This window comes from Pipistrellus hanaki, assembly GCF_964339955.1.
Source record: "Pipistrellus hanaki genome assembly, chromosome: X".
Taxonomy (NCBI): domain Eukaryota; kingdom Metazoa; phylum Chordata; class Mammalia; order Chiroptera; family Vespertilionidae; genus Pipistrellus; species Pipistrellus hanaki.
Genome location: NC_140524.1, coordinates 39189104 through 39217070, shown reverse-complemented (window position 1 = coordinate 39217070; position 27967 = coordinate 39189104). Strand labels below are relative to the sequence as shown.

At 39.9% G+C, this 27967-nt stretch overlaps 1 protein-coding gene across 4 annotated transcripts in view; it reads right to left on the bottom strand.

Annotated features, from left to right (window-relative positions):
• Positions 1 to 27755, bottom strand: part of LRCH2 (leucine rich repeats and calponin homology domain containing 2) — a 123240-nt gene extending 95485 nt beyond the window's left edge. For 2 of the 4 annotated variants that reach the window (XM_084870283.1, XM_084870282.1), the window contains exon 1: positions 27366 to 27755. In XM_084870283.1, coding sequence (XP_084726409.1) covers positions 27366 to 27705 — 340 coding nt within the window. In that variant the 5' untranslated portion in view covers positions 27706 to 27755. The remainder of the gene's footprint in view (positions 1 to 27365) is intronic. The other 2 variants (XM_084870281.1, XM_084870284.1) reach the window with 2 other exon arrangements.
• Positions 27756 to 27967: the final 212 nt, after the last annotated feature.

Here is a 27967-nt window from a genome sequence, read left to right as displayed (position 1 = left end):
TACTCCAAAAAATTCAAGAGGAGGGAAGATTTCCAAGCTCTTTTTTATGAAGCCTGCATTACCCTAAGTCCAAAACCAGATAGACACTACAAAGAAAGTTAAAGGCTAATTAATATCCATATCAACACAGATGCTAAAATCCTCAACAAAATATTAGCAAACTGCTTCCAACAATACATTAAAAAGATCACACACCATGATAAAGTGGGAGTTATTTCACAGATGCAAGGTTGATACAATATCCACAAATCAATAAATGTAATGCATCACATGTCAATACATGCACCAAAAAAAAGCATTTGAGAAAATCCAGTGCCCATTTATGTTAAAAACTCTAAGCAAAGTGGGAATAAAGGATTCATATCTTAACATAATAAAGGTCATATATTACAAATCCACAGATAAAATCATACTCAATGGACAAAAACTAAAAGAGATTCCCTTAAGATCAGGAACAAGACAGAAATGTTCGCTTTCACCACTCTTATTCAACACAGTACTGAAAGTCCTAGCTATAGCAACCAGACAAGAAGAAATAAAAGGCATCCAAATGGGAAGTAAAACTGTCACCATTCGCAGATGACATGGTATTATACATAGAAAACCATAAAGACTTCACTGAAAACCTACTAGAGTTAATAAATGAATTTGGCAAAGTAGCAGGATACAATACTAATATTAAAAATTTGTGGCATTCTTATACACCAATAATGAACTCGCAGGAAAAGAAATTAACAATTCCATTTAGTATTACAACAAAAAATAAAGTACCCAGGAATAAATTTAACCAAGGAGATAAAAGTTGTACTCAGAAAATTAGTGGATACTGCAAAACGAAACTGAGGAAGATACAGTAAGTGGAAGCATATACCGTGTACATAGATTGGAAGAATTATCAATAAAATTCCTATACTACCTCCCCAAAAATCTATAGATTCAATACCCATTCCTATTAAAATACCAATTGCATATTTCACAGATATAGAATATTCCAAAAATGTATATGGAACAAAAAAAACAAAAAAAACAAAAAAAAAAAGACCTCAAATAGCTTCAATAATCTTGAGGAAGAAGAATGAAGCTGGAGGGGTCACAATACCTGATATCAAACCATACCACAAGGCCATTGTAATAAAAATGGTCTGGTACTAGCATTAGAGCAGGCATATAGATCAATGGAACAACAGAGAGCACAGAAATAAACCCATGCCTTTATAGTCAATTAATATTTGACAAAGGAAACATGAGCATACAAGGGAGTAAAGAGTCTCTTCAATAAATGGTGCTGGGAAAATTGGACAGGTAGATGCAAAAAATGAAACTAGACCACCAACTCACACCAAAAACAAGAATAAACTCAAAATGGAAAAAGACTTGCATGTAAGTCACAAAACCATAAAAGTCATAGGAAAAAACATAAGCAGTAGCATCTCAGACAGCTTTCATAGCAAATTTTTGCCAATATATCTCCTTGGGCAGGGGAAACAAAGGAAAAAGTAAACAAATGTGACTACATCAAACTAAAAAGCTTATGTACAGCAAAAGAAAAAAACATCAACAAAATGAAAAGGCGACCCACTGCATAGGAGAACATATTCATCAATGATACATCTGATAAGGGGTTAATTTCCAAAATATATAAAGAACTCAACACCAGAAAGACAATCCAAAAAAAAAAATGTGCAACGTCACTAATCATCAGAGAGATGCAAATTAGAACCATAATTAAATATTACCTCACACCTGTCAGAATGCCTATCATCAAGTGCTGGTGAGGATGCAGAGAAAAGAGAATCCCTGGACACTTGGACAATGGGTGGGAATGCAGTCTGGTGCAGCACTATGAAAAGCAGTGTGGAATTTCCTTAAAAAATTAAAAATGGAACTGCCTTTTGACCCTGCAATCCCACTTCTGGGAGCATATCCTAACAAACCTGAAACACTAATTCAAAAGAATGTACTAGTATGCGCTCCTATATTCATTGCAAAGTTATTTACAACTAGTGGCCCAGTGCATGAAATTCGGTTCCCTCAGCCCAAACTGCACCCTCTCCAATTGGGGACCCCTTGGGGGATGTCCGACTGTGGGATTGGGCCTAAACCGGCAGTCAGACATTCCTCTCACAATCTGGGACCGCTGGCTCCTAACCACTGCCTGCCTGCCTGATCACCCCTAGTTGCATCTGCCTTCCTGCCTGATTGCCCCTAACCCTCTGCCTGCCTGCCTGCCTGATCGCTCCTAACTGCCCTCCCCTGCTGGTCTGATCTTGCCCCCAACTGCCCTCCCCTACCGGCCTGATTTTGCCCCCAACGGCCCTCCTCTGCCAGCCTGATCTCGCTCCTAACTGCCTTAAAATCCCTTCTCAGCCCCCACCTCAGGTTCTGTCTTTGTCGTTCACCCAGATTTGGTTCTGAATGGTCGGTTTCTATGCCAGTCAGCATCTCTGGGCCTATCTCAGGGCCTGACCAGAGAGGCAGGGATAATCAGCAGCCCCCGAGGAGACCTGAAGAGAAAGAGGCGCTTTGCTGGCCAGGCCCAGAGAGGAAGAGAGAAGCAAGGGCTGTTCAACAACTGCCATGGAGGCTACAGATCAGACCCTACTTCTCTCTCCAGGCCTCTCTTCGGGCCTGATCCGCAGCTCCCTCAGCAGTCAGTGCTGAGTCACCATGGCAACCCAGCACTGACTGCAAGACTGACTTCCGGTGTTCGGTCGAGCCTTTTGTCATTATGGTCACTCTCTTTATAGATAGATAGATAAATAGATAGATACATAGATACATAGATACATAGATGATAGATAAGTTGATAGTCAATATCTGGATATAGCCCAAGTGCCCTTCAGTAGATAAGTGGATAAAAAAAAACAACTGTGGTACATTTAAACAATGGAATACTACTAGGCCGTAAAAAGGAAATCTTACCTTTACAATAGCATGGATGGACCTGGAGATTATTATAGTAAGTGAAATAAGCCAGTCGGAGGAAAATAAATACCATATGCTCTAATTTATATGTGGAATCTAATGAAAAAAACTTATGAACAAAATAAAAGCAGAGGCATGGATACATGGAACAGACTGACAGCTGTCAGAGGCATGGGGGCTACCGTGTTTCCCCGAAAATAAGACATCCTCCAAAAATAAGACCTACTTACAGGTTTCCTTCTGAGTGAAATATAAGGCATCCCCTGAAAATAAGGCCCCCCTAGGCTAAACATAAGAGATTTGGTTCACTGATTCTGAAAGAAATGGAGTCACAAGAAATTTACCAGGAAATTCAGGAATTGGATTGTTATGATGATGTTCCAGAAGATGACATGATTGTCATTGAATAAATGAGTAAATTCTTGATACTGTAGAATTCAGTTTGTCTGGTTTGTGTTGACAACTACCGTACTACCGTACCATATACAGTAATAAATTTCCTTTATTTTCATTTAACAATAAATGTGTACTGTATTCTTCTTCATGGAAAAATAAGACATCCCCTGAAAATAAGACCTAGTGCATCTTTGGGAGCAAAAATTAATATAAGACACTGTCTTATTTTTGGGGAAACAGGGTAGTTGAAAGAGAGTGAAGATGAAGCACATATATAAAACACAAACAATAGAGTGGTAATGGCAAGGGGAAAGGGGTGTAGGGGATTGGTGGAGGTGAGCAAAGGTGGTAAAGGGGGACAGAAAAAGACTTTGTTTGGGGCAATGGGCAACACGATGTTGTGTGCTATGATGTTTTGTTGAGTTGTATGATTTTGTGAACCAATGTCACTCCAATAAATTCAAATTCTTTTAAATATATTTTTATTGATTCAGAGAGGAAGTGTAGAGAGAGATAAACATCAATGATGAGAAAGAATCATCGATCAGCTGCCTCCTGAATGCCCCCCACTGGGGATCCAGCCTGCAACTTGGGCACATGCCCTGACCAAGAATAGAACTCTGACCTCCTGGTTCATAGGTCAATGCTCAACCACTGAGCCACACTAACCAGGCAATAAATTCAGTTTTTTTTAAAAAGAAGAACTCAGCAGAGAAGCATCAAACAGACTGTCAAATTATAGCAGGAAGGCTGGGGAGGTTGGCGGGGGGAGGGCGATAAGAGATCAACCAAAGGACTTGTATGCATGAATATAAGCATAACCAATGGACACAAGACACTGGGGGGTGAGGGCACATGTGGGAGTGGGGTGGGGGCAATAGGAAGATATAGACACATGTAATACCTTAATCAATAATAAAAAAAAAAAACTTTGAAGGATCTGAGACTTACCCTGCTTGTAAGACTACAAGTTAGTCCAAGCATGTCAAAGTCAAAGGCCAACACAGGCTAAATAAACAAGGTTTAAGTTTATGTGGACCACAAAAAAAAAAGCTTCAATTTTCATAGAAATGTAGGTTTATTTCAATAGAGACATGCTGAAGACAAAAGGCTGAAATAAATGAGTCATTGTTAATATAAAATAATAGAATATTTTAACAAAAATTAATGTTTTTTCTTAAACATTAACTTACCAGACAACGAATAACTGCACAAATTAATAAGTGTAACGTAAATAAACTTATTTTTCTCTTTCTCTGAAAGCAAAATATTTCCTGTTGTGCACTCCAAAAAAGTCAGTCCAAGACTAATGATGTGGCCATTGGCTACTAAAATATTTGCTGCTAGTATCAGTGGAGGGAAATGGTGCACCTGCATGTTAAGGTGAGTAAGGGAAATGAATGCAACATGATTATAGTAATCAGTCATTAGGGAACATTGTAGTTCGTTATTAATAATTAAGTATAACACAATATTGTAAAAATTAAGTGACAACATTTTTATTAAAATGTTTCTTACATGCTGTTATACTAGCTGAGCCACAAAAATATTCATTGTGGGCTGCTTGCGGCCTGTGGGTCACAAATTTGACATGCTTGAGTTAGTCTAACACAGTTGTATGGATGCTTACAGAAGGCATGAGACTCCAAAGGACTTTATTACAACATAGCAAGTGAAATGAAAGACATATTTGTATCAGTTCCCCTGGCCCTCCAAACCTCACAGGGGCAACACAGATGAGTACCAATGAATTTTTGCACACACAGAACATCAAATTATATAACAGGAACTCTGAGCTGAGGGAACCCAAATCTTTTATCATACATGATAAGCATGCCTGCACTTTTTTCAAAGGGAGACATTATCTTTATTTTACTGGACAGTAACTATGATTTTCGTTTGCTCTGTAGAAATAAACTATTCATTCTTGTAAAACACAGACCTGAACAAAGGTTAGTAACTCACAAGATATGAAGAAATGTAAGTCCCATGAAAATTATCTCCCAATAATATCATGTACATTCCTTATTAAGCAGATTAGAAGTTGCAGCCTCAGAGAATATCTAAGGTAAAATAATTAAATATCTTAAGTATCAAATTCTGTGTGGTCCTGCACTTAGAGTTGGAGATAGAGGCAGACAAATCTTGATCCGCACCTTCCAAACTTCATCATCCTTATGCAACATTCTGGCTTATTCATTCAAATAAACTTCCATTAAGCCCTATGAAGTAGGCACTAGGTGTTAGGATATGCAAAAAGTCCAATCAGACACCAACCCTAAGCAGTCCCAATCATCGTTCCATTTTAGCACCAAATACTACCTGTTCAATAATAACACTTAAGTGAAAGGAAATAATAAAAAAGAATCACTCCTATTTCCTTCTATTGAAATTGTACTTTTTACAAAGCTGTTGTGGTGAGATCAGTACTGCATCATTTTGGGGTATACCTCAAAGTTTACAACTCTAATGGACTGAAAAATGATAACTGTTATTTAGCATGATTAGCACTAAACTAGATCTAAGCTGCATTCAGATTCTACTAATTATTACCTATAAAACATTGTCAAAAATCACTTATTATTCCTCACTATCTCAGAGCTATTGAAAATGAGTAAATATTCTGCGAAAATCTAAAATCCTTAGAGGAAACAATAGAAATGGAGGTATCAATTTGTACATAATAATATAAATTTTCATAAAATTAAAAAATAAAGTGATGAAGACCATTATATTCAGTTCCTATTATGTGGAAAACATACCAGAAATATATGTCTTTAAGAGAGTGTATAAAATTAACCACGTTAGTTATTTCCTAACATAAATTTTTTTTAAAAAGTTCTGTGCTCTTCAGTAACTGATATTACTCAAAACTGATTATTATGATATAAAATATTAATGCTTCCTTATCTATTTTTCCATCTAGAAGAAATGTCAGAACTAGAGACAAAAGCAACAGGGAAACAGGAGGCACCACAGCTGTCTGTCATGCAAGAATGGAGAGTGGCTTTGAAGTATTAGAGACTCTGATGTTGGAGCCTGATGGGAAATGACAACCCCATGGCTCTGGCATGTGCTTTCAACAGATGCTCCCTGCAAAAACAGGTGATTTCTTGATTCAGTATTCCATAGAAGGGTGCTGTCCTGTCATTCAGGACAAGATAATGAAAAGTCAGTCTATAACACTGATGCCTTGTTGAATGAGTAAAATGTATAGGTTTACAGAATTTCTAAGCTAATCCATGATGAGTTAAAATATTAACCATAAAGTACAGTGGAGAGGAAAAAAGTATCAAGTAAACATTAGAAAAAAAATGAAGAAAAAATGCTTTAAAGCCAACAATTATGAGAAACAATAATAAGCAGGCCTCACTGACCTGCAGCAACCAATCATAGAAGGCTTCCTTAAGCACAGGCACTTTGAGAAGCAAGGGTGCAAACAAAAACAGATGCTGCAAAGAGAAACCACAGCTGCTAACCAGAGGGCAGATTACATGCATGCTCAGTGAGAAAAGGATTGTGAGTCATACAACTATTAAGCCACGTGGAAGGACAAGACTTGATTTTAAAAAAAGGAAGAGGGCAGTTCTATGCACAGTTATCTGTAGGAAATTCTACAATGAATTTCAATTTCACCCAGAAACATTGACTAATAAAGAGGGTAATGACATTCAGACATCAAAGTGATGTTTAACCCTTATAAAATTTATTATTATGTTAATTTGTCATTTTGAATCAATGTGGTATTCTTTATTAAATGGTTATTGAAAAACTTCTTATATTCAAAAACAAATGTTATAACCTCATCACATAAGTTTTACTAAAATAATTCCAGATGGGGGGAAAAGATAAACTTGAAAATGAACCATAAAAAAAACTAGAAAAATATTTTAGTGAATAGTCATTTAATATTATATGGGGAAAGATTTCCAACAATAAAATAAAGGAATAATTCACAAATATAAATATTTCTGGATTTAGCTACATAAAAAAGAAAAAACTGCAGTCTATCAAAAGCAAAATGATACCAACGATTCATAGATAAAACCTCAGCCAAGGACACAAACAGATTTAAAAATTAAAGTTTTGAAAGACACATGAAAATGTTCAATCTCACTTTAATCAAAAGAAAGATAATGAATAAGATGCCGTAATTCACCCAACAGATGTAAAGGTTTGACTCTGTTTGGGCAAGACTACTTTGAGCACTTCCATACATCACTGATGGGAATTCAAAATGAAGTAACCTGTCTTGAAAGCAATTTTGGCAATATGAATCAAGATTCTTTAAAAAAATGTTCATACTCATTGATCTAAAATTAAGTCTCTAGCAGTTTTTAAAAACAAATAAATATGAATAAAATATGTGCATTTTAAGATTATTTAAAATAATAAAAAATTAGAAACATTTTAAATGTCCAACAATAGGTAAAGAACAAATAAAGCACGGTATGTACTTAAAATCAAATATCTTGCAGCTTTAAAAAATATCACAGACTTAATTCCTTACTATGGAAATAAGAATGCTCCAGTTAAATAACTGGAACAATCTATAATAATAAAAGCATAATATGCTAATAAGACCGGATAGCCTTCTAGACGACCTTCTGGACAAAGTTGGGGCTGCGAAGGTGGAGCCCCTTGCATGAATTTCATGCATCGGGCCTCTAGTTTAAAATATAAAACTACTAGAGGCCCGGTTCACAAATTTGTGCATGGGTGGGGGTCCCTCGGTGTGGCCTGCGGGGATGGGTTGGGCAGAAACAGCCAGTCCAATGCCACCTGCCACTCCTGCCTGCCACTCCCACTCATCCCGGCCCTGCTGCACCTGCTGCAGCCTCCCGCCAAGTCGGTTCTGATCAACAGAGGGTCACGCTGCCACAGTGGCATTCACCAGCCAGCCGTGAGCCTTGCATCTGGCACCTATCCCAAGAAGGGGGGAGAGGGCGGGACGCAATTGGCCCTTTGAGTGGGTGGTGGGAAACCCTTGCCACCCTGGGATCCAGATATGCCCCTCTTACATTCACGCTGGTTGTAGGGAGCCACCTGGCAGCCACTTATATATTTTTTCTTCCTTGTGGAGGATCTAGGGAGGGGAAGTAGCCACAGTGCTCAAGACCAACTTCCAGGAGGCCAGCAGCACTGTTAGATCATGCCAGCAGTGCCGGTCCGTTAGTGTCTGGCCCATTCTCCAGAGATTGGACCTGCAGGACTACTGAGGGAGTTAGTGGCTGCTACCAGGCTGGTGGGCCTCCAGGATGGGTCAGTCAGCTGAGCAGCACACCCACTATGGGAGCACACTGACCACCAAAGGGCAGCTCCTACTTTGAAGTGTCTGCCCCCTGGTGGTTAGTGCGCATCATAGCCACTGGTCGACCAGTCGTTTGGTTGTTCAGTAGTTCTGTTGCTTAGGCTTTTATATATATAGATAGATAGATACTAGAGGCCTGGTGCATGAAACCCGTGCAAGGGGGGGGGGGGGGGCATTGTCCCTCAGCCTAGCCTGCATCCTCTCCCATTTGGGACCCTTCAAGGAATGTCTGACTGCCCGTTTAGGCCCGATCCCAGTAGGATTGAGCCTAAACAGGCAGTCGGACATCACTCTCATAATCCAGAACTGCTGGCTCCCAAATGCTCGCCTGCCTGCCTTCCTGATTGCCCCTAACTGCTTCTGCCTGCCTGCTTGATCACCCCCTAACCACTCCCATGCCAACCTGATTGTTGTCTAACTGCTCTCCTGCCAGCCTGTTTGCCCCCATCTTCCCTCCTCTGCCGACCTAGTCACCCCTAACTGCTACCCTCTGAAGGGTTGATTGGCATCAACTGCCCTCCTTGCAGGCCAGCTGCCTCCCAACTGCCTTCCCTTGCAGGCCTATTCCCTCCCAACTGCCCTCCCCTGTTGGACCTCTTGTGTTCACATAGGGGCAGGATCTTTGACCACATGAGGGCAGCCATATTGTGTGTTGGAATGATGGTCAATCTGCATGTTACTCTTTTATTAGATACAATAGAGGCCTGGTGCACGGGTGGGGGCCAGCTGGTTTGCCCTGAAGGATGTCCTGGATCAGGATGGCGGTTCCCTTGGGGTGTGGGGCAGTCTGAGCAAGGGGCCTGTGGTGGTTTTCAGGCCGGCCATGCCCCACAGCGACCCAAGTGGAGGCCCTGGTATCTGGGTTATATTTACTTTCTACAATTGAAACTTGGTAGCCTGGAGCGGAGCAGTCTCTTGCTCACTCCGTGGTGGCAGTGGTTTCTGTTTGGATTTGCTTACCTTCTATAATTGAAACTTTGTATCCTTGAGTGGAGGTTTAGGCTGGCAAGGGCAGGCAGAAAGCTTGGCTTTCTCCGTTGCTGGCGAAATACATCCCTCCTGCTCTCTGTAGCTGTAGCCATCTTGGTTGGGTTTATTTGCATACTCACTCTGATTGGCTGGTGAGTGTGGCTTGTCGGCATGGCTTGTGGAGCTGAGTGATGGCTAATTTGCATATTACTCTTTTATTAAGTAGGATACTTAAAACCTGCATGGTTTGCCGAAACCGGTTTGGCTCAGTGGTAGAGTTTTGGTCTGCGGACTGAAAGGTCCCAGGTTCGATTCCGGTCAGGGGCATGTACGTTGGTTGCGGGCACATCCCCGGTAGGGAGTGTGCAAGAGGCAGCTGGTCCGTGTTTCTCTCTCATCGATGTTTCTAGCTCTCTATCTCTCTCCCTTCCTCTCTGTAAAAAAAATCAATAAAAATATTTTTTAAAATAAATAAAATAAAATAAAAAATAAAAAAGAATGAGTAAAAAAAAATTAAAAAAAATAAAACCTGCATGGTTTGATTAACCAACATCAGCCCAATAAATTCAATACAGTTAAACTATGTAACACTATATAAACAGTATGAGTCAGTTGTTTCCTTTAAAAATGTACATTTTATATACTCGTACATATACATATAAAGACCTACAGGTATGCACAAGGTTATGAATGAGAGGTTTGAAGAACATATACCAAAATTTCAATATTTATTCAAGGTCAGTGGAATGACAATTGATTTCTGTTTTCTTTTCTAGGCTTTTATTTTCCAAATTTTCTACAATAAGCAGGCATTGCTTCTGTTAAAAGAAAACCACAATTAATCTTATAATATTTTAAAGGTATGTTTTACAAGGTACATTAAATTCTATATTATTTACATATTCCATTCATGAAAATGATATATGCAGCCACTGCTGGTGTGGCTCAGTTGTCTAGAACATCATTCTGTGCACCAAAGGACTGTGAGTTCAATTCCCGGTTAGAGCACATATGCAGGTTGTGGGTTCGATCCCCAGTTGGAAGGCTTATGGGAGGCAACCAATCAATGTTTCTGTCTCATATTGATGTTTCTCTCTCCTTTCCTCTCTCTCTGGAATCAATGGGAAAAAAATGTCCTTGGTGAGGATTAAAAAAAAGAATGATATATGCAGACAATTACAGGCTTAAGTTGATTTATATATAATCATTTAATTTTTATGGGGCACAACTTGTTCTGCTACCAAATTTCTTTCACTTTATTGAGTCACGTTATATTGCCATTCTACTGTGTCATAATTTTAAAAATGGAGATTACTATGAATGTATGCAATTTATAATGTCAAAATCGTGCTTTAATGCAAATTATTTTTAAAGCCAAAAACAAAAACTATAAAATCTGAATTGTTATAATTAGTCTGATTAATGAAGTAAGCAGTGGCAAAACATGTCATCTCCAAGACATCACAATTGACACATGATTTATCTGACATTAATGCTCCTTCTGCCTGAGTCAAGATCAGCTGGACACTGAAAATCAAATGGATCTGCTTATACAGTATACTTTTTATTTACCTCAATTAATACACCTAAGTACATTTCTACTGCATGAGAAAGGAAAGTCTAATGTAATAAGATAATATGAGAAAACTCTGCATCAAACTGATTCCCCGGGTAAACTAGTAGGCCTTGGATTCCAAAAGTACTGTAGTCCTTAAAGGAAAGTTATAATAAAAAAGGGGGAGCGGGGCAAGCTACCATGCTAAATGAAACTATGTTTCATCTTTGATGTGTCCATATTACGACAAAGTTTGCATGCAGTATACTATATACTGTGCTGCTTAAGAAAAAATACTATATTTAGAGAACATCCTTACTTTAGCTATTTAACAACAAAGCACATATATTGGATGCTGAAATTAAAAGCAAGTCAAAGTCAATTGACTAATTACAAAATGACAGATTCCACAAACCAGCCAAAGAAAATCCCATTAGTTTATGTTAAGTGGACAAGTGGCAGCTATTAGTAAGACCAAATGGATTCAGTTTATAGCAAACACAGACAGAAAAGGCATGATGAGTACGGTGGGTGTCAGTGCCCCATGTCCCAGTCCCACAACACAACACTGAAAGAAGGGACCAAGTGACAGACAACATGAACAGTGAGTTGCTCTGTTACTGAGGAGTCAACTCTAGATTGCAACTTTGCAACTTTATACTTTCGGCTGGACAAAGAATGTCCCATGTCTTGCCAGAATGAGGGAAGGAGACAATAAGCCTTGGGGCAGCCTCCCACAAGATAAGAAAGTGATTAAGAAATGATTTTGTGTCATCTATCTTATCATGTACCACAGAGGATCATGGACTCTTCCCCAAAAATTTCAATCAGACTGTAGTTGAGCCTTATCGATGTGGACTTTGTGGAGATGTACATGATCATCAAGGTACCATGGCAGAGCCATTTCACTAGGTTATGTTGCACATTGAACAAGAAGTTGGCATATGAAGTTGTCATGCTTCTTTCCATAATTTTAAGCTTAGAAGTTTGAAAAGCCATTTACTATCAATTGTTGCAAATAAGCATAGCATTGAACCAAACACTATAGATAATTTTTCTATAGAATGCATTATCTGCTCTCAAGTTCAAATTCTTCTTGGGAGAAGCAATGTAAAGCTATTATGATAGTGTTATTTTTCCAGAAAAGTTATTAAATTTATGATGAATGCTACTATAGAGAAAATTTATTCATTGCAACTGTGCCTGGCTATATGCTCATATTAAATATTAACTTAAAATATCTAACAAAAGAAAGATGGTTATATTGAGTATGGCACATCCATACAATAGACAGTCTCTAAAAATCATGATATAACATATTTTTCTCTAATGGAACAGTGGCATAAAGAAAATGCTAAAAAAAAAAAAAACAACAACAACTTGGAAAAAGAGTATACAATAGACAGTTGGGGGTGATAATGGGAAGACTTTTGAGGCAACAGCATTCCATTGATAAATGTTGAGAAAATTTAGTCAGGAGATGATGAAGCGTTTTACAAAACAAGAAGCAGTGAACATAAACAGCAGCTGTTTATGAAGGCCTTTAAGCTCTGATCCTACTGAAGATGATAAACTTTGCAACCGAAAGCAGGAAATTCATAACCTTAGCTTTGCTGATGGTAAATAGTAGACAGCAGACAAATGTAAGAAGATAAAACTAGACCAAGACATGTAAAGATACAATTTTACACAATTTACAGCTACACTGATAGGAAAACTGCTAAACTTAAGTCCAAAATGTGCATTCATCTCCCAAATTTCCTAAACTTTAACTACAGATATGATTTGTAAAGGTAGAATTTGTTTAAAACAACATATTAATCCTCAAAGCATTTTATAATTTCATATTTTCAATACCAAATATATTAACGTCATAAACATTACTTAATATCAACTTTATTAGTTAACCTAAATATTTAGAAGCCATCAACTACCCTATCCAATAAGAGTAATATGCTGCCGAAACTGGTTTGGCTCAGTGGATAGAGCATCAGCCTGTGGACTGAAGGGTCTTGGGTTCAATTCTAGTCAAGGGCATGTACCTTGGTTGTGGGCACATCCCCAATAGGAGGTGTGCAGGAGGCAGCTGGTCGATGTTTCTCTCACATTGATGTTTTCTCTATCTCTATCCCTTCATCTCTGTAAAAAATCAATAAAATATTTTTTTAAAGAATGATATGCAAATTGACCATCACTTCAAGACATAAGATGGCTGATCCTATGTGGTCAAAGATAGCTGCCCCCATGTGAACACAAGATGGCTGACACAAGATGGCCGGCAGGGGAAGGCAATTGTGGGTAATCATGCCAGCAGGGGAGGGCAGTTAGGGGTGACTGGGTAGGCAGAAGAGGACAGTCGGAAGAGACTAGGCCTGCAGGAGAGGGCAAATGGGGGACACCAGGCCAGCAGGGGAGGGCATTTAGGGGTGACCAGGCCTATAGGACAGAGCAGTTCATGGGGGGTGGGGAGGGAACCCTGGCTTGCAGGGGAGTACAGTAGGGGGACCCAGGCTTGCAGGGAAGGACAGTTGGGAGGACCAGGCCTGCAGGGAAGGGCAGTTGGGGGGACAAGGCCAGCAGGGGAGGGCAGTTGTGGGGGGGGGATTGGGCCAGCAGGGGAAGGCAGTTGGGAGGGACCAGGCTTACAAGAGAGGGTATTGGGGGGGACCCAGCCTGCAGGAGAGGGGAGTTGGGGGGGACTAGGACTGCAAGGGAAAGCAGTTGGGGGGACACAGCCTGCAGGGGAGGGCAGTTGGGGGGGACTAGGCCTGCAGGGGAGGGCAGTTGGGGGCAATCAGGCCAGCAGGAGAGGGCAGTTGGGAGGGACCAAGCCTGCAAGGGAAAGCAGTTGGGGGGACCCAGCCTGCAGGGGAGGGGAGTTGGGGGGGACCCAGGCTTGCAGGGAAGGGCAGTTGGGGGTGATCAGGCCTCCAAGGGAGGGCAGTTAGGGGTTACTGGGCCAGCAGAGAAGAGCAGTTGTGGTGGACCAGGCTGGCAAGGGAGGGCAATTAAGGGTTACTGGGCAAGCAGCAGAGGGCACTTGGGGGTTACCCGGCCTGTGGGGGAGGGCAGTTAGGGGGCAATTGGGCCAGCAGCAGAGCAGTAAGGCATCTATCAAGCTGACAGGGGAGTAGTTAGGAGGTGATCAGGCTGGCAGGCTGAAGCAGTTAGGGGCAATCAGGCTGGTAGGCAAGTGAGCAGTTGGGAGCCAGCAGGCCTGGATTGTGAGAGGGATGTCCCTAAAGGGGTCCCAGATTGGAGAGGGTGCAGGCTGGGCTGAGGAACACACACGCACACACAACTCCATGCACAAATTTTGTGCACCAGGCCTCTAGTTCTAAAATAAAAAAACATATCCAATGATGTAACATGACAATAATAAAAAACATAGGAAAAAAACAGTTAATTTGCAACAGGTAAAGAATCATATCTCTCCTTATAAACCAATAATAAGCTGTTATTTCTTTTTTCTTTTATAATAGTTTTCCATTTTTTAAAATAATATAACAAAGCAGTAAAAAGAAAAGTCAGGGAGCCAATGAGTCCAATTTGACTGGAGAAAAGGATACATATATGAAAGTAGTGGGAAACACAGGGGAAGTGGGAAGAGACAAATTGTGGAGGACCTGGAAAGGCACCCAGGCTTAACTGAACAAATTAGTTTAACACCTACTTAATGAGTGCCCTATACACTGTAGTTGAGCCTTGTCAATGTGGACTTTATGGAGATGTGCATGATCATCAAATGAACACATGGCAGAGCCATTCCACTAGGTTACGTTACACACATAGAACAAAAGTCGGCATATTGGATTGCCATGCTTCTTTCTTATTTTATACCTCTAATGAAAGTGTTGGAGTGACAACAAAGTAACTATATTTAAAGAACTTCCAAATCAATAAGAGAAATGTAAATAAATAGCATATTTTTTATTTTACAATGCAAATTTTCTTCTAATGTTAATATTTCTGAAATTCGTGTATGTGCTTATTGTGGTAGTATTTTTTTCCAGAAGTTATTAAATTAAAGGTGAATGCTACAATCCAGGAAATGTGTTCATTGCAGCAAAGGATCACAGCTGCTATACCAGAGGTATAGAATAATTATTACCATAAAAGGATCTGGTCCTTGGCGGATCTGCCTAGGGTCAGCCAGCAGAGTGTGGGTTATTGACTTCGTGTGGGAAAAATTTCACAACAGGAGTCCAGATGACTATGAGGGAACATTTATTAAAGCTGGGGACAGTAAAATAAGAATGGGCTTAGTATAGAAGCAGCAACAGGAGAACCTAGGCTGGGCTGCCCTAGCTCTCTGGGAAGTCAGAGAAAAGGGGGTCTTGGGAACAGGTTCAGGGGATTAGCCTGCTGCTGCCCATTGCTCCCCAGGTTGCAAGTCTTGTGAGGTCCCTTAAGGTTTAGGAGATGCATGCCTATAGGGGAAGAAGAGGGGAAAGGGAATAATGGGAGGGTCCCCAGAGGAAGAGCACAAGCTGCACCCTTTGTCTTGAGGCTTTATTTCTTTCTTACAAGCAGGAATCTTAGGGGAGGTTTCAGCAGAGGTTTCAATACAAAATTCATCAGTTTTCTAAGTTGGTTGCTTTTGGGTCTTCACTAATTGGTCAGCGTCAGGGCAGGGAGTCGTCAGTCATCACAGCTGGTGCTAGTGTCACCCACCTGGTTTTGTACTTTTCTGGGTTTGGAGCTTAAATACGACCGAGGCCTAGATATTATTTCTAGGGAGGTGACCTTCTGCATCTGTTGTAAATTGATGTAAGTTTGTTCAGCTATCTGTTTCCCTATTCCACTTCTCCTGGCTTACTGGCTTGTCTCAAAATAAGTCAGTCAGAGAAAGACAAATAGCATATGATTGCACTTATATGTGGAATCTAAAGAACAAAAAATCAAACAAACAAAATTGAAACAGACTGATGGTTGCCAGATGAGAGGGGGTTGGGGGACTGAATGAAAAAGGTGAAGGGATTAAGAAGCACAAATTGGTAGTTACAAAATAGTCATGGGAATCTAAAGTACAGCATAGAACATGCTAGTATATTCAGTAATACTGTAATAACTAATGTATGGTATCCAGTAGGTACTGGAAATATAGGGGAATCACTTTGTAAAGTATATCATTGTCTAACCACTATGCTGTACACCTCAAACTAATACAAAGTAATATTGAATATAAATTGTAATGGGAAATTTTTTTAATTAAAATCACCAGTTATATAAAGCATAATTTATGTATTAGCTTGTTTTCACATTTTTAAGTGTTCAAAACAAGGAATAAGCCATCTATTGTTAAGGAGCTGGCTTACTCATTCCAGGTGTTTTAGTAGTTACAAGTGACTCTAGGGAGCAGCTACAGGGTTAAATCTCGGACTGACGTGTTGGCAAAGCCACAAACAAGTCTCAGCTTAGAGGGCACAGCCCTCTTAGCATAATTAAGCTTGACCTTAGGAAGTTCCCTAGATCCTTCCTGGGTAAGGTACCTGATGGGCTGTGGGAGGTGCAGCAAGTGCTTCCAAAACAAGTGAAACTCACAAGAACATTGTAACTATGGTGACCACTACCTTGTTTACCTCTGACTATAAAATAAAGCACCAGCTTGCTGTCTGGATCTCTCTCTGTGGCCTCAGTCAGGCACAGGAGAAGCACAGGGCCCCAACTTATTCTCTTTGTCTGTCTTTTCTTTAATCCTTCACCACACCCCCTCAGACTCATGGAACCCTTGGCTGTACTGGCCCAGTACATGTGGCACCCAACATGGGGCCCGAGTTCGGGGGAACTACAATTATAAGGTGAAAGAAGGCCCCCTTAAGGCATGTGTGCAGAAAGCAAAAATGAAGGTAGGGAGCAATGTTTAGTAATAGTTAGGTGTAAAACATGGGAAATTAAGACTGTCCAAATCTGAGGACTATAAAGAAAAAAACAGACCCTTCAGAAGGAAATCCAACAGCACCAGCCTCGCATTGACAACATCTTGTCACCGACAGCATCTTCTAGAGAAGCCAGAATCATCAACAACAGCAGCAGCCTGAATGCCAAGACCATCCCACAGAGGCTCGCCAATCTGCAGCAGCTGTGGTGCTTCCTCATCAAGAAGAGGGAGAAGCAGCACTGGCGGCTGGAGGAGGTACAGGGGACCCAGAGAAACTCCTTGTTCCTTTGTTCAAAAGACTGAGAGTTGCCCCAATGACAGTGATGCAGAAGACAAAAAATGAAGGCTAAGCAAGGGACCAAGATGCTGACTAGCTTTGGTGAGCTACCAGTTTTCTGTAAAGTCTTGTTCGGCCAAATCTGAGAACTCTGAGTAGATAACTTTCATTTTGTAGCTGAAACTGTTAACATGTCTGTAGTTTTATTTCTCTCTCATTGCTGTATTGCATTGGCATTGTTTTGTTATTGTTTTAATAGCCAGAGTTTTGTTCTTGATGTTCAAGTTTTAAAATGTTAACATGTCTGTATTTTGGGTTTTATATTGGCATTGTTCTGTTATTGTCTAATAGTCAGAGCTTTCTTCTTAATGTGTAAGTTTTACTGTAGTAGCTTAAAAATAAAAGCAAACAATATTTTAAGTTTGAGGAGACTCTGGAAGGGAGGTGTAGGGAGCAACTATAGGGTTAAATCTCGGACTGACATGTTGGCAAAGCCACAAATAAGTCTCAGCTTAGAGGGCACAGCCCTCTTAGCATAATTAAGCTTGACCTTAGGAAGTTCCCTAGATCCTTCCTGGTTAGCTAATGGGCTGTGGGAGGTGCAGCAAGTCCTTCCAAAACAAGTGAAACTCACAAGAACATTGTAACTATGGTGACCACTACCTTTTATACCTCTGACTATAAAATAAATCATCAGCTTGCCATCTGGATCTCTCTCTGTGGCCTCAGAAAGGCACAGGAGAAGCACAGGGCCCCAGCTTATTCTCTTTGTCTGTCTTTTTTTTAATCCTTCCTCCTCCCCTCAGGTTCGTGGAACCCTTGGCTGTGCTGGCCCAGCACAGGTGACAATCAGATTTGCATATTAGAAAGAGTACTCTGGCTACAATGTGAAGGACTAACTGGATTTGACCAAAAGTGAGGAAGATAGATCATGCAGGATAGCTGTTGATGAGTCCAGTTAATGGTGAGGAGGGAAGGACCTGAACAACAATGGTAGTGAGAATAGACAGGAAGGAAACAGATCTGAAAGCTATTCAAAGACCACAGACCTTAGTTCCTAATTAGATATAGACGGTAAGAGAGGAAAAGAGTCCAGAGTCATTCCCAAGTTTCTGGTTTGGATGACCAGGGGGTCTGGGCTCAATAACAAGAGTTGTTTTGTTTTGTTGGTATTTTAAGTTTGAAGAGACTCTGAGATGTCAATATTCATTTAGTTACCTCCTTTTATGAGTAATTATAAAATCAGATCCTCCTTCAAGCCCCATCCTCGGTCTCCTTTATAAAGCCCTTTCTGATGCTCTACCAATACAATTAGATGTCATCTCACTCACTTTGAACCTGAATTACACTTTGTTTTCACTTATGACATTTGTCTTACACTAGCACTGCATTTCTCAGTCTTGGTATCATTGGTATTTTGAAGCAGATACGTCTTTGTGGTTTGGGTAGTCCTGTTCACTGCTGGCAGCTTAGTAGCATCCCTGGCCTCTAAACACTAGATGTCACCAGCAACCCCAAGTTGTGACAATCAAAAGTGTCTCAAGACATTACTAAATATCATTCCCTCAGAACTAGTCTTCCCCAGGTTGTGAACCAGCAATTTAACCCATATAATAGATATGCGAATACTTATTTTATACCACTATTAAATAACTAGAGGCCTGGTGCATGAAATTCATGCACAGGGCGGGGGGTAGGGGGATCCCCCAAGCCCAGCCTGCATCCTCTCCAATCTGGAACCCCTCAAGGGATGTCCAACTGCCGGTGGGATCGGGCCTAAACCGGCAGTAGGACATCACTCTCACAATCAGAACTGTTGGCTCCCAACTGCTCACCTGCCTGCCTTCCTGATTTCCCCCAACCACTTCTGTCTGCCAGCCTGATCACCCCCTAACCACTCCCCTGCCAGCCTGATTGATACCTAACTGCTCCCCTGCCAGCCTGTTTGCCCCCAACTTCCCTCCTCTGCCAGCCTGGTCACCCCTAACTGCCTTCCCCTGCAGAGTGTATTGTCTTCAACTGCCCTTCCTTGCTGGCTTGGTGCCTCCCAACTGTCCTCCCTAGCATGCATGGTGCCTCCCAACTGCCCTTCCCTGCTGGCCATCTTGTGGTGGCCATCTTGTGTCCACATGGGGACAGGATCTTTGACCACATGGGGAAGCCATCTTGTGTGTTGGAGTGATGGTCAATCTGCCTTTTACTCTTTTATTAGGATAAAGGCCTGGTGCATGGGTGGGGGCCAGCTGGTTTGCTCTGAAGGGTGTCCAGGATCAGGGTGGGGGTTCCCTTGGGGCATGGGGCAGCCCGTGATGGTTTGCAGGCCAGCCAAGGCTCCTGCTTGCCCCCTGGCTGCTGCCATTTCTGTTTGGATTTGTTTACCTTCTATAATTGAAACTTTGTAGCCTTGAGTGGAGGCTTAGGCCGGCTAGGTCAGGCAGAAAGCTTGGCTTCTTCCATTGCCTGGGAAACCCAAGCCTCCCTCCTGGTAGCCATCTTGGTTGGGTTTATTTGCATACTCGCTCTGATTGGCTGGTGGGCGCAGCTAATGGGTGTGGCTTGTGGGTGTAGCGGAGTGGTGGTTAATTTGCATATTACTCTTTTATTAGGTAGAATTCCTTAAAGGCAGCAACTTTACAACCTTGTCCATATACATAAAATAAATACAACAAATCCATTCTCACAAACCCATTAAAGTAGTTTAAAGAGACAATTATCTATGTTCAATTTACTATTTTTAATTTATAAATATCTTTAAAAGTAATTGATTTCCCATTGACACTGACATCCCAACCAATTAGCTCTAAGTATTGTAGTCGAAGGAACCACTGAGCTAAAGCCAGCCCAGCTCTAAGTATTAAGGATTTACACACTGTAATTTTTTAAGAGGGGAAAATTCTACACTACACATTCTAAATCTCTTATTAATATAATCATTTAATGAAGCCATTTTTTTTTTAGTGAAATCCAAATTCACAGATATTCCAGAATCAGTTGGTCTCCATAAAATCTAAATAAAAGTTTATGCCACAGTTACTTTATTTCTGGTTCTTGTTACCTTGAGTCCCTAATATTATACATAAAAATCTACTGAGACTGAAGCTATTAATTTAAAGATAAAGTGACAACAATCACTGTGACAAATTATAAGAGAGTATACAGAATCAATAATTTCCACAAACAGGAAAGGACTTACTTCCCTATTAAAAAAAAAAAAAGACAATTTTCTTTAAAATTTTTCATTTTTAATTTTCCATTATTTAATTTATCCATTACAGTCCATTGACTGGCATTCTATAAGTGGAATGCTATCAATTTATAGTTTATTTGAAACAGGAGAAATACAATGATTTTAAAAGTTTGACCTTTAACAGACTGAGTGCACTAGTTTAAAGTAAGACTAAACACAACTCAAATTATTGTTATAAAACTGACTTGTACAGTTTCCTTTAATTATATTAAATAGTTCCCTGGAGTGTAAGATTATTATTTTTTCTATAAAAGGGAAGCAAACAAAACTTTCTCAAGCTTTTCAAGAACTGATTAAGAGTATTACAATGCTTCAATAAATATCTGAATATACTCAAAATCTAGAGAAAAAAGGAAATAGAAAGTATTTCCCTTTCTAGATCATGATGACAAACAGCCTCTGTAGAAAGAGCATGGGCATCACACAGTTTAAGTATCCCTTAAAGTGGCCTACTGGGATAGGCTTGGAGAGTTATATGCCTTTTTGCAAAGTTTCACTGTATATCTTAAAACTTAAACAAATACCACCTCCCAGGACCAATATGCTGTAAGTTCTCAATTACTTGTATTTATGAAAAGTGTTTCTAACATTATCTCTTACACTATCAATAAGGTTCTGGATTTTGTCCACCTTTATGCTTCTGGAGATGAATATACAAATGATTATTTGAATTACCAATAATCTAGATCAAAAATTTAAATTTTAAGGAAAGTTCCTATAATCCCAATTCTGAAATATCCCAATCACCACTTAAGTTCTCTTGCCTGTAATACAATATATAATTCTTTTTTCTGAAAACATGATAAGCTCAGATATTCCAAAAGCAACTACTTTAGTTGCTTACCACACAGTCTAATTCTAAACTGACTTATTCTCCATACTGACTCCTTAAAGCATTTTGCTCTACTTCATACCTTTCTTGTGCTCACCAAGCTTGTTCACCCTGATGATATACTTCACTTCTTTAAGATTAAAACGTAAGGCATTAGTGTCCCCAGACATCTACCTTCACCTTCATGTTTGCAAAAGTTAGGTTACTCCTCTCTTTAATGGCTAACAGCTCCCCATCCCAAATGAAGGTCCTCCCTCCTCCTCTTGCATTCTAACACTGAAATCTCCACCAGTTCACACCTCTCAGCCTCTAAGTGTGTTTGAGAAAACACAGAACAAACCTTAGTTAACAAACCTTAAAGCACAATGTCATTCTCAACTCTGTATCCACCATGCAATTTCTCCCCTGAAATTCTGCAACTGTCACTCCCGCCTAATCAAAACTTGATCCCATACTGATTGTTTACCTCAAGAGTCAGGAAATACCTAATTTTACAGGAAGCTTTCTCAAACTAACTTAACCCCCAATAAAATTAAGCCTTATGCCACAGTTCCATATCACTTATTGTATACTTTATAAAAGTGTACAATCTTAAGCACTGTTACATAATTCTTTTCTAATTGTTACTGAACACATTCAACCATGTCTTTCTTTCCTATTGGCCACAATGTTTTCAAAATTGGAGTTCAATAAATGCTTGCTTAATGAGTCTATTCTGAAATCATCAGAGAGACACTAAGACAAGCTATGCAAAAACCACACACAAAACAAAAAATATTGCAAACAAAAACATATAACCTATGAAGTTAAACAAGCATTTATTTTTTTTCCAGAAAAAAAGCTATTTATTAACATAGTGTTTAATAATAGCTTCGTTATAAGGAAATGTGTTACAATGGAAGTAACATTTGAATAGTGAGTGCTAGAGTTGAAAAACCTAGCTTCTGACCCACACTCTGCCATACACTAGTCATTTAACTTTGGGCAAATCACTTAACCTCTCTCAACAAGGAGTACTTTGTACTCTGACAAGCTTACAGGGTTATTATTAGGATACAATAGGATAATATATATGAAATTGCTTCAAAACTTATAAAGAGCCATATAAATGCTATTATTTTAATGAAAAAATGTGCCCTGCAATTTAAGATAACATTTTTATTGTAACTTGTAAAGGGAAGAAATTAAAAGGTAAATATTTATGCTATAGAAGAATTCATCACTGAATAAAAGAAATAACTACAAGGTCCAGCAACTCAAGTCAATATAGAGCAATTAAAATGTGAGTCAATGCCCGCCAGTTTGGCTCAGTAGATAGAGCATCAGCCTGGGGACTGAAGGGTCCCGGGTTCGGTTCTGGTTAAGGGCACACCCTGGGTTGCGGGCTTGATCCTCCAATGGGAAGCATGCAGGAGGCAGCAGATCAATAATTCTCTCTCATCATTAATGTTTCTATCTCTCCCTTTCTTTTTCTCTCTAAAATCAATAAAAATGTAGTTTTAAAATGTGAGTTAATTGTCAAAAATGTGCTTCACATTGAATTTTTCAGGAAGACATTTCTTACATAAAACAAAGCAGATATTTGAATCAGGCCACAAAATCACAAACTCATTCCACTGAATGCACTGAGAAGGCCTTCACCTATGTAACAAAATCAAATGTTGCTACAATAAAAAGATGAGTGGTTGCCAGGAATGGGGGGTGAGGTGGAGGTGGGATAAATTGGAAAAGCACAGAGGGTTTTGAGAGCGGTAAAACTCTTCTATACAGCACTTAAAGTGAATACATGTTATCATATATTTGTTCAAACCCACAAAATGTACAACACCAAGAGTGAGCCCTAATGTAAACCAGGGACTTTGGGTGATAATGATGTGTCAATGTGGGTTCATAAATTATAACAAATGTGTCAATGTGGTGGGGGATGTTGATAATAGGGAAACCTATACATATGTAGAAACTCATTGTACTTTCTGCTCAATCTTGCTGTGAACATAAAACTTCTCTAATAAAAATAACACTCCATTTAAAAAAAATCAGATGCTGCAAAGTTTATCTGGCTCCATTTTACAACCTGATACAATGCACCATGCCCCACAGTTGAAGAGGTGAACCAGCACATGTAGGAAATACTAGAGTTGACTCTTGGTATACAGGAAAGCATGTGATTAATCAGGACACAGCACAATCAGATGTATGTAAGAATTCATAAATCTGTTTCACAGACCTATTGTTTATGGATATAAAGAGGTATGAAAAAGCAGAGGGAGCAGCTCCAAGTAGGCTCAGACTTATTTGTAGCATGGGTGACAAAGTCAAATATGCGACTAAAATCATTTTCAAGTTCTTTTTAGGCCAACAGATTATCACAGTATCCAAACAGACGAAAAAGTTTTAGGGAATTTCCCTTTGTCTTGCCAAGCCTACCTATAGATCATCAAAGATGGGATATTACAAGAGTCAACTACTTTCCCAAAATGAGTTATCAACTTACTGACGCCTGTTTTTACATCTTTATATCGGTGACGATTTTAATCAAAACGTGTCAGGCAGGCAGATCTTTTCAAAAAAAGTCACAAGCACAAACCATCAATTGGAGACTCAAGGAAATTAGCTAACGCTCCTTTTAAATGTTAATCTCCTGGAAGGCTGCAATAATTGGTTAGCTTTGAGCTCCAACCCAGGAAAGGAAGCAGAGTGAAGCTGAAGAGGGAAAAAGAAACAAGAAAGGCAGCAGGAGGGAGAGGGCAGGTGAAGAATAACAAGCCCCAGAAATGTAGAGGTAAAAAGACACAGGATAAACTTTGCCAACTGCTACCTACTGTCCATTTTCCCTCATAGCAAGACTATTAATAGAGAAAACAAGATTTTGCTGCTACAAGTTTTGGGAGCACTATTTTCTTAATGCAAATTTATAAAACAGTATTAAATGTAAACCAGAACAATGCATGGGAACTGAAAAAACTATAGCTTCCTGGTAAGTTTTTATTCACTATAGACATCACATGAGTTTTTAAAAAATGAATCTCTGCTTCACACAACTAGAACTTAAAGACTTAGTCACTACTTTGGATTTTGACCCTCTTAACTAATGGCTTTAGGTTTGTCAGTAAACTTTAATCAGTTCTCAGTCATTCAAACAATAAATGTTTCTTGAGTGCCTTAAAAAATAAGTTATTTAGAGTTATTTGATTGCACATTAGAAGCACTAGGAAGACTTTTTTTTTTAAGTCTCTTAACCCCTGAGATTCTGATTTAACTGGTTTGGGGTGGGGCCCAGGGATAGTTTTGTTTTGTTTAAGATAAACACTCCCTTGTGGTTTCAATGTGCAGCCAAGGTGGAGAACCAATGGCCTATTTCATCTTATGTATATGTAAGGAACAGCAAAATAATGCAAAAAGCTCTCCCTGCTTCCTTTGAAATTTATCAATTTTCCCTCTAATCTAATTTTTTTAAACCCAGATTCTTCTTTTTCCAGGCTCTTCCCAATCCAATAAACCATTATATGGTAGTCTAAGCAGTTTGGTTCTGAACCATTATCCCACTGAGAGTCATTTTAATTATAGCAATATTAACAAACAACTGTGCTAATCAAACAAAGGATATTCAATGAATCTATGTATATGTGTTTGTGGGTATATGTGTGCTTATGTATATAAAATCTCAAACAGGCTCTATTTTTCTTCAGTTCCAGTATACCTACTTTCACCTTTCACTTATATATAACACATACTAATCTTGCACACTAAAATACTGCCCCTAAATAGTTCATGGCTGAATTTTATCAAAAAGAAAAAAAAAAGCAAATGAGTCACTCACAGATTTCTCACCTAAATTCTGATGTGTTCCCATAAGGAACATACATTCACCTGAAGAAAAAAAGTAAAATGAAGTAGAATTATCTCAAAAAGTCCTGTGTTAAAAGACCCTGATAAAGTTCATGATAAATGAATGCTTTACCAAGAACAAATATGGTTCTGGTTTCTATTAATGCCTGCCTCAGAAAACCAACTGAAGGCTTAAAAGCTAACAATTATAACCACATGATACTCATATTTATGAAAAAAATATTATCAAGTACAACATAAGCAATATATAATGAGAAGACTAACCAAGTATATGACATGTTCCCTTCCTTTAAGGAGCTCTCCATCTCCTCAGAGACAGAAAGACACAAACATAAAAAGAAAATAAAGCCAATACTAGCAAGTAAATGGTAAAGACAATAAATACCATGGGAATTCAAAAGAAACAGGAGACTGCTAAGTACTAAGGGAGTTGGAGACAGTTTCTTGGAAAAGCTGGGCCTTGAACAAAATTAAATAGGTGGGGAAAGGAAGTAAATCCCAAGCATGTGGATGACCTTGTACAAAGATGAGGCAGAAATATTTGAGGGACAGGGAGTTAACCTAGTTGGAACAGAGGGTTCTATGTAGAAGCTTTGGGGGAGGTAAAGTTGCAATAGTAAATTGGAGCCAGACGGTGAAAGAAAGCCCTGAATGCCAAGCTAAGATGCTTAAACTGTGTCCCACAGAAAGAGAGATCCTTTAGAGGTTATAAAAAAATAATAAGCAAAACAATATATCCCAATAATGACAGTTTGAAACCATTTCTCTTGAAGCCTCTGAAGAACATACCAAGTAGTATAATATCTTGCCAATGTACCCATGAATATGTGCACATACTGCCTAGGAAATCTGTTCAGAGTGAAGGAGGAAATACTCAAACATGCTTTCCAAAATACAAAATCAGTGATCAAATACACATTTATAGTTCTTAGGGTAATTCCTGAAAGATTAATTGGGTGGAATAATTCAGTTTTAGGGTGTCCTTCTCTCCCCACCTTTCTCCAAGCACATACTTTGATTTAACAGCCAGAAACTGAATACACTGAAATCGTGTTAGGAAAATAAGAAGCCATTTATTACTTCTCATTATGGGTGAATTTACTTACTACATTGTTGAAAACTGCTACACTATCAAAATAATTTTGTCCATTATTTCTTTCAGCAAAGCAAATGAAAGCAGACATAAATAACAAATTTAAAGATTATGAAAAGCAAAAAAAAATCTTTCTTTACACCCAAATATTCAACACTCCTAAAATATTCAGCATAGGTTATAAGGCAGAGGGGAAAGAGAGTGCATTCATAACAAAAAATGCCATCCACAACAAAGAGTACCAGAAAGTAAGTATATCTAGAACATTTCAATAGCCAATTTTTCATCCAAAATGATAAGCCATTAACACACAACTCCATAAAAAATGGAGCTCATTGTTTCTCAAAAATGCTCTTAAAATTTTGTGCTATTTTTGCTATAAAAATTAAGACTAATATGAAACAAAGATTCTTGCCCCTAGTAACCAGACATGTGATTAATGATTTAATTTGCAGCAAATACTAATTTAAGCACCACTACCTTCTCAACACCAGGAAAATGAAAAATGTCGGTCTTTAAGGCATACGTGACAAGAAGACAAGCATAGTCTAAGATGATTAAAACACAAAACCGTGGCAATACTGCTGCTGTACTATGAAAAGGGATATACCATTCTTGCAGGCACATACGCCTTTAAGAAATATGTGTAGGTTATGGTTTTATGTATTGTCTCTTCTCCCCCACTCCTGGAAAGATGGAAACATCCAGGAGAGTTGGAAGAAGTGCATTAAGGAAGGTGTCAATACCTCCCTCCCAACCCCTTACTAGGGAAACTCGCTTTAACAATAATGCTCTTTCACTCCCCACATAACACCCGGTTGCATACATCCTTCAATCAGCATTCCTTCCTCTCCCCTACCCCCTTCTCTGCCCCCCACATTCACAAGCTGCTCTGACTTTTGTCAGTATAGCTGCCCTGTGCTCCCGCCCAGACCAGCAGAGTCCAACAACACAGCCACGCAGCCACCCATTCTCCCCACCTCTTCTCAGCCTGGCTTTCCCTCGCCACCCCACAGTTTTGTCCTGTCACCTGCTTGGGTGGTGTCTGTCAGGTCGTAGCCGCAGCCCGGGAAGTCTCGGAGTTTCCTGCCGCTGAGGCTCAGGATGCCTGAGTTGCCCGCCTCCTCCAGGGCCCGGTCCAGGCTCCTCGCGGTGTGCTGAGGCTGCAAGATCCCCGGGTTCCACTGCGGCCCGTGAGGGAAAGGCTGACCGAAAAGAGTCGGTACCGGGATGGGCAGCACCGCGGTCCCGCCACCGCCTCCCCCGCCTCCGGCTCCACCGCCTCCTCCGGCAGCGCCACAGCCACCACTACTTCCACCTCCACCGCCGCCGCCCCCACTGTTACCACCACCTCCCTGACTCGCCGCCATGTTCCTGGGAGAGAGAATAGCCCCCGACAATACTCTCAGCTTCTGCCGTGAGTGTAGGGGGTTCTTAGAACGCATGCGCATGCTGGGGGCGGGGTGGGGGGGGGGGCGAGGTACAGTGGGAAGGAACCGGGGGGCGGGCTTGGAGGAGGTGTTGGGTAGAGGACTGTGGATGTGGAAACGTGCAGAAAGAACGCTTGCTTTAAGAAATGTGTGATCAGAGGAAGGATGCTAAATCCCGGTTCCGTTGCTTTGGGTACCAAAA